General features: G+C 41.8%; 1 protein-coding gene across 1 annotated transcript in view; it reads right to left on the reverse strand.

The window, feature by feature from the left end:
• The window catches only part of rims2a (regulating synaptic membrane exocytosis 2a), a 133,329-nt gene that overhangs the window by 2,633 nt on the left and 117,158 nt on the right, over positions 1-13,538 (reverse strand). Inside the window, exons 30-33 of the mRNA XM_070834694.1 lie at positions 1,007-1,148; positions 638-750; positions 370-471; positions 70-209 (exon numbers count right to left, since the gene is read on the reverse strand). Of these exons, the coding sequence (XP_070690795.1) occupies positions 70-209; positions 370-471; positions 638-750; positions 1,007-1,148 (497 nt within the window). The remainder of the gene's footprint in view (positions 1-69; positions 210-369; positions 472-637; positions 751-1,006; positions 1,149-13,538) is intronic.

A 13,538-nucleotide genomic window follows, 5' to 3' on the forward strand; every position in this document is an offset into this window, starting at 1 on the left:
AAGAAATGAAGTTGTTTTAGTGAGAGGGATTCTGAGTTTCCACTTTAAGTTCTGTGAAACCTTCCTTACCTGTAAAACCTTCCCGCCAGGACTCTCCTCAAACGGCAGTTGCTGCTGGTAAAGAGGATCCAAGGTTTTTCTTGCTACTTTTGTTTTCTTTTTGGCTATACAGACTCCGTTTTCCAAAAGGTAGACCTTTACATATGGTGCTGAGAAGACAGAGAAGAAGTGAGAAAATGTTACAGTACAGTCCTGAAGAAGCCTTTCCATCCTTTCTATCCATCATATGTGAACATGTGTAATGAATTTGTGGGATGTGTCAGAAGGTGCAACTGCCTGTGATAATAACAGTATGAGAGCTTAAATTACCTGGCAGTGCCTTGGAACCTGGTTTTCCCACAAGGCCACGGGCTCTGATGACCTCCACCTCCAGTGCTCCTTTCTTCTCCACCATACCGATCTGGATGTCACCTGAACAACAAAAATAAGAAATATAGCCAAGGTTAACTCACCACTGCCTTGATATCTCTCACTATGTGAGGGACGTAGTAAAGAAATCACGTCAGTGCACAAAACTAATCCACTGATTACCAAACTAACACGTGAATGTACTGAGTGAAGGGATTTCTGTTCTCACCCATGGGTGGAGTAGCCAACGTCTGTCGTCCAACCAGCTGGGCGGGGCCGAGACCATCCAGGAAGTCACTGAACTGGGCATCTGAGGACAACCTCACACCAGGGAAGATGAGACTGACAAAGAAAGAGACCGCCGGTTACCACGGAGATGAAAAGTACAGTTTTGTTGATATTAGACAAAGCTGTAGTTAGTGTGGGGCCTACTAAATGTCAGGAGGATTAAGATGGGGATTAGGAAGACTGATGCCTAATATGAGTTATCTAATCAAGTTTTGAATTGTTTGCTGTGGACGTACAAACTGTTCCCAGTAAAATATGTATATATGGAGCCTTTTCACTGTCCTCCGAACGTTAGCACTTGTCCACTTACTTTCCCTCTGAGCTGTAGCTGTTCATGCTGCCGTCTGTGGACTCCCGGCTGGCCTGCCGAGTCATCCTGCTCCTCATCTCCACCGCCAGACCCGTCTCTGTACTCCTCTGGATCGTGCTGCGTAACTTTTTACCTCCTGCTTCTGCACACAGAATGAAACGAGCAAAGAAAGAGAAAGGGAGAGAGAAAAATAGAGATAGAGATCATTCCATGACACTGTATCATGCTGTTGCTCATACAGCGAGTTGCATTCGTGTGGATTATCACTGACATTTCTGTGCTTTCATTGAAAAATCATCCCAGAGGGAAAACCAATCACAAAGACAACTCTGACAATAATTCATCTCTATACCAAGACGTGCACACAGCTTACTCTGGCATGGATAGCGGCAATTTCACTATCAAGCAAGGTCACTTTAACAAGCTCAACAGAATTACGGCTCTTTGTGTATCTGTCGAACAGAACAACATGTACAGGCCCTCCTCTGGTTTGTCCTGCCGACTGCCTACAGGGGTCTTCTGGGAGCTGTAGTGAGTCTATGCTCCACCTATAAACATCCAGCGTCTGCCCCTCGTCCTAACTGATGCAAGATGACAGCTGACTCCCCCCATTAGCGCTGCTGCTGCTCATCTCCACCCAGCCTCGCTCACAGCTCGCGACCACGTGGCTGCGCCTGTGACAGATGTTCACACACCTACGCAGGTATGAATGATCCACCGCTAAACACACACCTGGTGACCAGCACACACACACACACACACACACAGCATCACTACTATGTTTTATTTGAACAAATCCTTCTTATAAAGAGAGTCCACACAGCATAAAGGAAAATGAAATCAGGAGCACTTGACTAGTTCTGTTTGTATGATAGACTTCACTTGATATTCAGGGTTAGCACCTGAATATATCTTTAATCGCTAAGGTTTAACATGTGTACGGCGAAGGCAAAACACTAATTATCCGAGCATTGCTGAATGCTGCTGTACATGTTATGGTTATTAATTTCTTTTTCCTCATCTATAATCAAATGAAGGCATCATGTTATTTCCCAGAGAACAGACAATAACTGCAAAGCCACAAAAAAGTAATAATGCAGAGTTCACTCTTTGGAAGTCTCAGGTGCAAAGTGATGACAATCAGCTATCCATAGGCCTTATGTGCAGTGAATTTCAAATAATAATAATAATAATAATAATATCCCAGTTTGTATGGATGAATCACATCTGTACTACAGGATTCATAATCCAGCATCATCACGGGCCTTTTGTGGCGCCTGCTGTCTACACTATCCCCCCTCTCTCCCTCCTTGTCTCATCAGAGGAGGAGCTGAGGACAGCAGAGATGATCCTGTGTCCTATCTCACACAGGCACACACAGACATGAAGCCTTTCAGCCTTGAAATCTCAGTTATTCAGCTGGATTCCGCCTCCTCTTCCTGCTCTTCACACACTACAATGGAGACGAAGCCACGGAGGTCGTCTCTGACGTCTGCAGCAAACCGCTGCGCATAGATCTCCTCTGTCAATCACTGGCCAGTCAGATCTTATCAAACAACAATAAAAACAAACCATTCTCTAGAAAGGGAAATACGTTTTTCTGCATTGTTGCGAGATGCATAAATGAAGGCAATTTTATAGAATAATAACTTTACATGATTCAGGCGGTTGACATCGATTGATCTATGAGCATAACATGGCATAGACTATACATACTTAGAAAAATACATCAAATAACACTTACACAACTGCATCTAAAGTAATGACAGATTAAGTAAATGAGTCAAAGACAGGAGCATTATCAATACTGGCTGGATAATGTGGCGGCCAAGCACATTTGTAAAGTATCTGTCAAGTCTGAAGCAGCAGTGGCCTTAGAGTTAGAGAAACTGGCTCATCACCAGGTCACTGCCCTCAAGCCTTGGCCTTGCCAGACAGGAAAAGACAATGACAGACTCTAGTGGAGCTGCTTGGCAGCCAACCAGCAGTGAGTGTGTAGTGGAGTACAAATGACTATGAGAAGCTGTCCCTAATCAAAGCTAGTATGATCAGGAAAAAATATCTCATGCATGACCTATTCTTTTTCTCTTTCTATAAATCCCCTGACGCTAGAATAGGAACTGATGAGAGCATCTTGGGAGGCATAAATATAAACACATACAGTTGGCGTCATCACTGCTGTTGAGGAAATTGAAGCGCCCGTCAGAACAATGTTGGATTCTGAAGCTAAATAAACACTACCACCCACATGATACCAAACAGTGACTCACTGCACTTACTAATTCATCCCCAGAGTCAATTCTAAAATCATCCAGATGAAATGAAATATTGCTTAGACTAGCAGGAGTAGAATATATCAAACAGAGTGGTTCCTATACCCATGCAGTAACACTAACAATAACACAACCACCACTGACAGTAGCAACAATGATAGAAAGACCACTCTTGTGATGCAGGCATGGATATCAACTTCCAGTTTCTAACATGACCAGCGTGCACACAGCTCAAGCATTATGTTAGAATCCTTGCTGAACTACACTGTCATCCTAATTAAACTAATTACATCTTTAAACTTTGCCCAATCCTCTCTTTAATCAATACCTGTGCAAATTCCCACCAATCCTAAATTCATCTAAGCCCCCCCGCTGCTGCTGTGACATTTCCCTGGATGTCATCTTACCTCCATCTTCCTCATCGAAGGAGTTCATGCAAGGGAAATAGACAGCCAGTGCTTCAAATGATGCAGACAGGCTCATCTTGCTCTGGGAGTGCTGGATCCGCATCCCAGGAGCAGCAGCAGAGGTATCGTGCCCCTGCCTGCCCATGGTGACCGACGACCGTCCCTCTCAATGCGGTGAATCGACTGCACTAGACGTCAGCTTTGCCTTCTCTAGGTGATTTTACTGAAAATCAACAAAAATCAACTCTAATCTGATCTGTCTGATAAATTCCTAATCCTCGTAGTAGGAGACTATTCTGTAGGTATTTGCTATCATCTAGTCTTTCCCTGGATGTTCTGCAGGCTGCATCTTAGGGAGAGCTTTATACAAATGCTGCTTCAGTAGTTGAGTCTTGTGCTGTCTGGGTCTGACGTTCTTGCTGCACCTCTTTCTTTGGGGGGAGGGGATAGAGCTGCATCGCGCTCCACCAATCAGACAGCCAGGCTGCTCAGGCGCACCTCGGCTGGCTCTGCGGGCGAACGAGCTCTACCCAGAGATACTGAGCCCCCTCCCCAGTCTGTTTTTTAATCTCCTCTTTTATCATTTGCTTTCTCTATTTTCTCCCTCTGCTTGCTGTTTTGTTTCTTTTGTACTCTTCATCACCGTTATTTTCCTTTTCTCTCCTTCCCCTGTCCCACCATCCCTCCCTCTCCCCATCTCATCCACAGAGGCCAGTGAAAACAAGCTCTCATTAGGTCTGCCAACAGCCCTGCTGGGCTGTTAGAGGGCTTCAGCCACATGACGGTCACTGAAAGGTCACGTGCCAAGCTCTATTACTTTATTTTTCTCTCATCCATAACTAGCACATCACAGCTGTGTTGTGTTGGGAACAATTTACTTTGCTTCTGCTGGTTGGAGATGACGAGAAATCAAGTGATGATTATACTCGTGCTCAATATGAAAACTTCATCTATCTTCCTTGCACAGCCTGCATGACACAGCACTTTAAAACAACCAGACAAGGTCTTTGTTTGAATTAGGATCAAACCTACCTAAACATGAGCCTTTATTCAGTCTTTTTCTACCATTTGTGGACACCCGAGGTCAGCTTATTTTAAACAGTCCAGAGCAGAAAGACACAACAGTGGTGCTTAGAGAAAAGATTTCTTCACAGGTGGTCCCTCACATATATCTGCCTCTGGCATGGCATGTGAGGACCATACGTGAAGTAAATGTATGGCTTTAAACTAAACTTCTATCCCTCTGCTCACTATCACTGCTGCAACTTGCTAAAAAAAAAAAAAAAAAGTAAAACTGTGCTACTTTGACACAATGCCAGAGAAACAACTGTGGTACTTTTGTTCTGAACAAATACCTGGCAGAATAGGCACAGCACAAGACAATTATGGTTCTTGTGTGCACCATCATAAATATAGCAAGCTCCCTGTAGTGTTATAGCTGCGGAAAAAAGTTCCACTCTAAGAGACACTGCAACCTATTTACATGAAGAAACCTCTTAATACATGGCATCCATTTGCAGGTTTCATGTAGGTCAGCCCAGCCAAAAACAACACTGCACATTTAAGCTAGGGACAAACTGGATAAACACACAGTCACATTACAACCATCATTAATAATTGGTCCTCTAAGAGTCTTTCTTCATTAAAATATATCTTTGAGGGTTCCTGCTCAGACAAAGACAATTTAGACAAAGTTCATTTTTCCAGCCCTTTGGTGACCACATACATAAAAAACCAAAAAAAACGACATTCCTTTTATCTTCAGCATGTAAGCACTGTCATTGTGAACATGCTGCCATGTTGGTGTTTTCATTTTGCTCAAAGCGAGCTGTACCTAAACACAGCCTCACATAGCTGATAGCATGACTTTAGGCGCTCAGTCTTATTTATAGACAAGAGCTGCAGCAAAATGTTTAAGCACTAGAAATACATGCTTTGAGACATTCACTTTACATTATGTTTTACTAGGTTCTCCAAATACAAGGGAGGTAATTGCTAATTGGCCAAGCGACGAGCACACACTCACACACACTCACACACGCTCACACACACTCACACACACTCACACACACACACTTCAGGATTGCCACACATGTGATCTTAACATATGATAGCAACAGGAGATTCTGTTACCTTCTGTACCAGACAAAACTTTGGACACACTTTCCAACTTGAATGAATGTTTGTCTGGTGCAGTAGGTAACTTTTGATTGGTAATGTATATTGAAGTCTTGTCAGCGTTTTCAGTTCTTTGCTCTTCACTCAGCAATAGCAAAAGTTGAGATCTGAATATCAGTGGGAGTTTTTCTTTGCCTTTGTCACCAGATGCCTTCTTACAAGGGGATTCTTGAATTTTTAATTTTGAATTCTTGAATTGTTGGGTTTCTCTTAAGGAAAGAGTTTGGTGTTGACCTGCTTTTTTAATGAAGGTGTCTTGAGATAAGATATATAAATATGCTATATAAGTAAAGACTGGTTGATTGATTGATTGATTGTCTGCCACAAATAACAAAAACTATAAGGTTTAAGATGAATAAGACCACTAATTGTGTAGTTATACGTCTTGCACTTGGCTCCTCAAGTTAAACAATCCTCTTTGTTAATAATTCTAGAAATCTTATTAGAATTAAATCGTTTGTTGCTGTGATGTGGCACAAAGCGAGCCTACAACACGGACCAATCACAGTAGCTAATGAAACAGACCTGACTTTTTCATGTCTTGTCCCATTAACTGCCTTAAATGGAAAGGTGGTTAATACAACTGCTTAACCAAAATAATAATAGAAAAACACAGCAGAAAATGACATTTCATCCCTCCCATGTCTAAGTCACGGCTGATGCGTCGTGGCACATGTGGTGAAAACACATTTGGCACGTGTTGTCGGTTTCAACTTTTGCACCTTTGGAACCGTTTATTGTTATCCATCTACACACTGCACAATGACAGTGAAAGAGAGAAAGAAATAAAGAGGCATGTCACTATTTTTACACCCACTACACCTGACACTAGAAGAAAGGTTAATTACAGTCGTCACAAAACTGTTCCATACAGTACGTGGATGTGTGTTTAAGGGCTGTGAAAATGAAAAGTCACAGGGAAACTTTCATTTGCTGATAAACAGAATAAAAGCCTATTTACTAAAGATTCAAAAGAGCTTCAATAAAATTCTAAATTGTGTGTGAAGAAAATTAAAAACCTAGGTCTCTTCATAAGTACAGGACTGCTACTTGAAAGAAAATATGTCACTTAAGTTACAAAGAGCAAATTGTTTATAAAGAGATAACTGGTGAGTAATTTGAAGGTCTTTTTGTTCTGATGAAGAATCTCCATTTTAGGCTATGAGGGTAAAGTCTGATTTCATCATGTGCGACTGGTACAGATTAACATTAAAACACACTGTTGTGCAATACGCCTGGTCTCGCTCCAAACTATGACATGCCTACAAGACTGTGGCCACGCGACTAATCATCACAAGCACCTCTGCAGACAGGAATCTGAAGAATCTGGCCAATCCTACAACAACAACAAAATAGCGTAATATCCCATGAGTCAATAGTAAAGTCTGTCTGGCAGGCAGCAGAGATCATAGGCGGAAATCACTCTGATTGATGAGGCCAGGCCAGGCCGAGCGTCAGCGGCCCTACACGCTGTAAACACAGCTTAATGGAGGGCTCTAACCCTGGCACTCACATGCATGGATGTAGGCAAACACACACATATGAGCACTTAAATGGGCCCACGTCAGACACACACACCAGTGCATGGGCAAAGGTAGGCAAACATGCTCTTTCTTCTCTCTGTTTACATTCCCTGCTGTCTACCTTGATGCAGACCAGTCCTGTAGTTTGGAAGTACAGTTTTGCTTATTTCTCAGTCTCAGTTTAGGGCACATTAAAGCTGCAATCATACATTTTTGGACATTAAATGAGAGACAAAAATATTACTGACTTGTAAAGTTATTATGCCTAATGTGTTAGCAAAAAAGTTACCATCATAAACAAGGCAACATTAACATTAATTTAAAGTTATGTTTGTGAGGAATGTAAATTCACTTTGTTAGCTTTGGTTGGGTTTGGTCTCCACCAACTCCAGAGAATAATATAATATGAAATTCTTGGGTCATTGGCTTGCTACAGTAGCCTACTGTATATATACAGCAGGTACGAAGAAACTGGTGAACAGTCCAGCTCGCTTTCTCTGGAAAATGTTGTGTAAGATGTAAGAAGATTGTAAAGATGTAAAATTATAAGAAAACTGTTTAAAGAGACTTAAAAGCTCCATAAAGCTTGGGTGCTAATTCTTCATTTGTAACTACAAGCGAAATCTTGTCCCAGAGACATCTTTAGATTCAGAGTACTGTCCATCCTTGTTTTGTTTATACCACTTATCTTTAAGGGCCGTGGGGGAGCTGGAGCCAATCCCAGCTGACACTGGGCGAGAGGCGAGGAACACCGTGGACTGGCCGGCAATCAATTGCGGGGCTAACATATAGAAACAGACAATCATTCACAATCACACCTACTTTAGAGTCGCCAATTAACCTCCATCTCTTTGGACTGTGGGAGGAAGCCAGACTACACGAAGTACCACTCAGCTGCACCACCACGCTGCTGTAATAATGAAAGTATTTCTCAAAGTATAGAAATTATAAAGAATTCTTGACGATATAACAGCTCAAGTTTCATAAATAATAAAAGACCTCATATCCAAACATGTACACACTCTGTGTACTGCCATTCACTTCACACCTTCACTGAAAGGGTTCACACCTTCCCCTGAAGGTGTGAGGTAAGAGGGGCATATTTGAAACATGAAATGCAGGAGGTGTAGCAATTGGAACAGTCTGTCCCCTGGCTGCCTCCCTTTACTCAGTGGTGCAAACACTGAAAGTGTAACAGATGGGCAGCTAACGAGAAGGAGAAAGGGGATCTAAATGCTGCCAAGCCTTATATGTGAATATGAAAAATCCTGATAGAAACGGCTGACACTCCAACTGATTTCTTTCAGTGTGACATTTAAAACGTGCCTTGCGTGTGAAGAAACACAGCATAATTGCTTCTCATACTGAAAGAGGAACAGTTTTTAACCATTTCTATGAAGAGCAGAAACAACATGCCCACACTCCATGACTCAAGTGACCACAGCATTTTTCTATGAGCCTGTCTCATCAGGCTTCCTCCTTGACAGAGTGGTGCTGTCAGCGTTTAAGACAAAACAATCACAAGAGGAAGTCGTATTTTTAGCAGCAGTTAAAATCTAAAAATGCAAGATGGAAGTTCATTTTTAGTCCAGTTTAGATGGGAGGCAAGAATGTATTGTACTGAAATATGGGATGCGACCATACACGTGTATTCTAAACTGTGTCCAAGCCTCACACTCAGGCAAAGGAGACATATGGCTGTGGAGCATGAGCCACACTGCAGGCAAAAAACACTGAGCAGCTGGTGGAGCATGACAGGGTTTAGAAGATGAATCAACAGCTTTAAGGCTGAGCTCCTGGAGATAGATACATAACATTCTTAAAGTAATATCCAAATATTCCCAAAACTGTATCTCTTCAGGATTAAACTCTAACTGTAGGACTGACTGGTGAAGTTTCATGATTTGTGTTAACCTGTCAGAAAACCACAGAATATGATCATGAGTTTTACCACAGTGCTAAAAAGAGGATGTTGTGCGTTCTTAGCTATTCAAGGGTAAATCAGTTAGTACGTCAAGTATATTGCATTTGCCCTTCAGTAGCAACAGTACTAAAATATTTGTGCCCTTATTCACTGCATTACCACAGCTTTTTGTGTTACTGTACATGCACTCCCATGGTTAATATTAAGAGGTCTTTATGCTTTTAACACCTAATTAATGAATAACCACAACACAGAAAAAACATCTTCAAGACAAGAACATTGCTTAATTTCTTGGATAGCGCAAGGTACACTCTCTGCCAGGAGAGACACCATGTGCTGCTCTCAGTATGAAAACACTTTATTTAGTCCACTAACTCTGGTATTCACATCACAGCTTGTGAATAAATGTAAGGTCATTAGTGATTCTGCTACACAACACTTTCAACTATTTCAGATATAGTAATATAGTATAGTAATGAGTAATCTGTATTAAACTCACTGATTCTAATACCATGAGAAGAAGAAGAAACAGAAACCCTCCCCCGGCAGAACTCGGCCCTTTCTTGAATTTATTGTACTGAGTAAACAGGTGCATGCAGTAGCATCCTACAGTGGGCTTTAGGTGTAATGCATTAGAAACTAGCAATGTGAGTTTGAGTATCAACATTGTGAATACATTCTTGAATTTTTTAATCGTTGGGTTTCTCATTAGGACTTTGGTTTTGACTTGCCCTATATGAGAAAGTGCCTGAGAGAACTTTTGTTATGAATTGGTGCGATGTTGCTGTTGGCATTATGCTTTAGGAGCTATTCAGGTAGGTCTGTTTGTCTTGATGCCACAGCAGACCATCAATGGCAGAGCTGGTTCGTCCATCCCTGGTTAGCAAATAGATGAACAGTCAATCTAATCAATGTTGGGCAGTTGCACCAAAGAGCACTGCTGTTTGTACAGTGAAGTTTTAACACCAAGATGTTACATGACCTTTGTTGAATGATAATATGGTCCTACAAGTCCTACATGCTGGTCTTTCTACAGATCATCGTGATGCATTGCTGGTATATCGTGGTCCTTTAAAATTACAACAGCATCACAGCTCCAACAGTGTATCCACACATATTTAGGTCAGTGCAGAGATGGCTCATCTAAGAACTCAGGCTGATTAACAGCCATGAGTCCTCTGGAGAATTGTTGTAATAGAGATGGAGAGAGAAAACTGGAGGAAAGAGAAAGGCACAGAGGAGGTGAACTGAGAATACGAGGAAAAAAATACGAGAATGGATATAATGACAGCGAGACACAAATGTCAGCTAGGAAGGAATGAGGGAATAAGTGAGGTAGAAATAGGGATAGGGAGAAAGCAGCAGGGCACTGGTGTCCCTCAGCCTCGGTCGTACCTGTGCTGCTGTGTTCCTTTCATGCATCATCCTGAGAGCAGCATGTCTTCTCCAGCCCCCAAGGAGATTAATTAGCAGCCTCAGCTAGCAGAGGAGCTGCTGAGATAGGCACTCAACTCAACTCAGAAGATAAATTACCTCAGCTGAAAGCTCAAAGTTCAGCTATTTTACCTCATACAAAACAGTCCGTCTTGGTCCAAAACTACACTTGTATCTGGTGTAGGTGAGAGTAGGAGAGGGAGTGAGGTGGCTAATGCAGTATTACCTCCTCTGTATGCATTTGGCTTTGGCTTTCAAAAGTTTGAACGGACACAGTGAACCTCGGATCATATGACTTGTCCGATTGATCTTCATGGATTAAATAGCTGCACAACATACTCTATGTCTGTATCCATCCTAAACAGTTGACTAGCAGTGTATGGCACCATGCGCACCTGCACATTTTCACAACCACATAAATGAAATGTCATATTTCAAGTTGTATCTAAGAGATACATTTGAAGCTGAGAGTGTCACATGTGGTCCAAATAGTGAGCTTCTTTCAGGGTCATGTAGAGATAAGTAGGACGAAAGAGGAGTCACGCAAGAATACTCAAGGCTGAACCCAGGGATACAGAAAATTAGGTGTTATGGACAATAACACTACCACATACTCAGAATCCTCCCCACTGATTTCATCTTTTTCTTATTTCTTTATCACTGCGGGCAGCCTTGCCTGTTTTTGCCTATTAAGGTCCAATTTCCTGTATTTCCTGCACTGTTCACCTCATCAGCTGTAATAGTCAGAGGCTGGTACTGTGCTGTGGAGCATGCTGTTGATTATGTTTCTGGGACACCATCAGGACTCCTAGACAGAGGCTATTATGGGGTAAAATTACTGAAATGGATTATCAGGTAGACTGCTACTAGCTGTAATGTAAAAGTGGTAGAAAAAAAGCTTAATAATTCTGCACTGCTGTAAAAGAGAGGTAGCCTTCTTCTTCCATTTCCATCTCTATTCTTTAACTCATAATGCAAAAACAGAGAGGAAAGGCTTCACTGCATTGAAGGAGCTGCCTTCTCAATATTCATACTGGACAGAGTGCAAAGAGAATCAGTATTGTTCCTACATAGGGAAACTCAAATAATCCCTAACAATTTGCATGCAGGCATGGAGCACAGTGTCTTGCAGTGCAAGCAGGAGGCTTATTTTAAGTTAGGATGAATGCTCACATAACAAATCCCTCTCTGCACTACGATTCCAAAAAGCTACTAGAAGAAGTCAAAGAATCACTTTGTCCTGAATACTGTCGCACTCAAAAAACAGTGCTACACACTGTTCAGTGTATTGTGGATTTTTTGTCCACTAGTGCTGCTGCAGGGCGATATTTCCATGAACATGTACCCAGATTATTTATGTCACATGTTCTACAAACACACAAGTAGACGCTCAGGCACAAAATGTTTTTGTGTCTGTGTGTGTGTGAGTGTTTGAATGCTCAAATTAAACAACATCATTTTTGTTTAAAATGAAAAAAAACCCAACAATAAGCACCTTTAAGCAACACACATTAGAGCGCACAAAAGCCAGTAATGATTCACAGTGAAAGTGAACTGAAAATGTGAACAGCAGGTCAATACTGTAAACTGCTGACAACATCTTCATCAGCATTCTTTTTTATGATAGTCTCCCCCCACGCAGAAGCACTGATAGTAAATGCACTGGAATTAATAGGCAGAGAAAACAGGCTTCTTTTTCAGATGCCAATCAGAAGGAAAAATATGAAGAAATGCACAGATTAATGTATGGAGATGGATTTTCAATAAGCTTGCAAAATTTTTGAGTGGTTTTAGCTGAGTCAGGCTAAGTAGCAGCACTTTGGTTGGGGTTGGGGGGGTATTGAGAATAAAGCATCTCTCTATTGAGCTACCACAGGACTGCTGACTGGCGGATGGGACAATTGAGTATAATAAATCAACTTCGTGTTTCAGCTTGCTCATGATGACCGGTGTAACACCAATAAAGCCCCTAAACGAGCACATGCATACGTTTAAAAATTATTTTCTAAATATGTTCCAGCCAAGATCAAAGTCAGTGTAAGCTCTCAGTTGAACTAGACTGTGAAACTTTTCTGTCGCTAGGCAACCACATTGTTAATAATTTCATCTCTCCCTAAAATATAACATCCAATTTATGGATAATAAGTAAATACTTTCATGTGCTCCTGAATTTCTTTATCACATGTGTCACAGTGCTTAGCCGCGTGCAATGTCCTTATTTTGTGTACGATTAATCAGTGTTTAAATAATAAATCTCAGCGAGTTTCCATTCTTCATCCCAGAAACATGTGCTGGTGTCTTTTAGCTGTTCACTGTTAGATTACCTGCTATTTGTTATGCTAAATGCACATGTTGAAGGACATCTATTGTCTACTTTCTCTTGTTCAATGTTTGATCTGTACTGTTTATACTCTGCAAACATGTATTCAGACACAGTGATACATTTGCATTTCCTGAAAAATCAAGTGGCTTCCACTGAGGCCTGAAAAGACAAAACCAGCATTTCTTAGAGCTTAGAGCTGCAAGCTGTGTGCACACTTCTCATGGTGGCCACCTGGGATCACATCCATTCCATCTGACTAACCTGTGTTTGTCAAAGCCAGAGTCGTGCTGCTTGGCTGATTTGCCCGACCTCCACCAGCACTTGGCAGTGCACACAAACTGTCGAGCAGCCTCTTAAAATTGACCATCCTTTGAATGCACCCTTCAGTCGGGCGATGAGCCTCTCAGGATGGCACACAACAAAGTAGGGCAAAAGGCAGCTTGGCAGTGTTTGCGCTGGTGCAGAACCAA

The sequence above is a fragment of the Pempheris klunzingeri genome, chromosome 8, assembly GCF_042242105.1.
Source record: "Pempheris klunzingeri isolate RE-2024b chromosome 8, fPemKlu1.hap1, whole genome shotgun sequence".
Lineage (NCBI taxonomy): Eukaryota > Metazoa > Chordata > Actinopteri > Acropomatiformes > Pempheridae > Pempheris > Pempheris klunzingeri.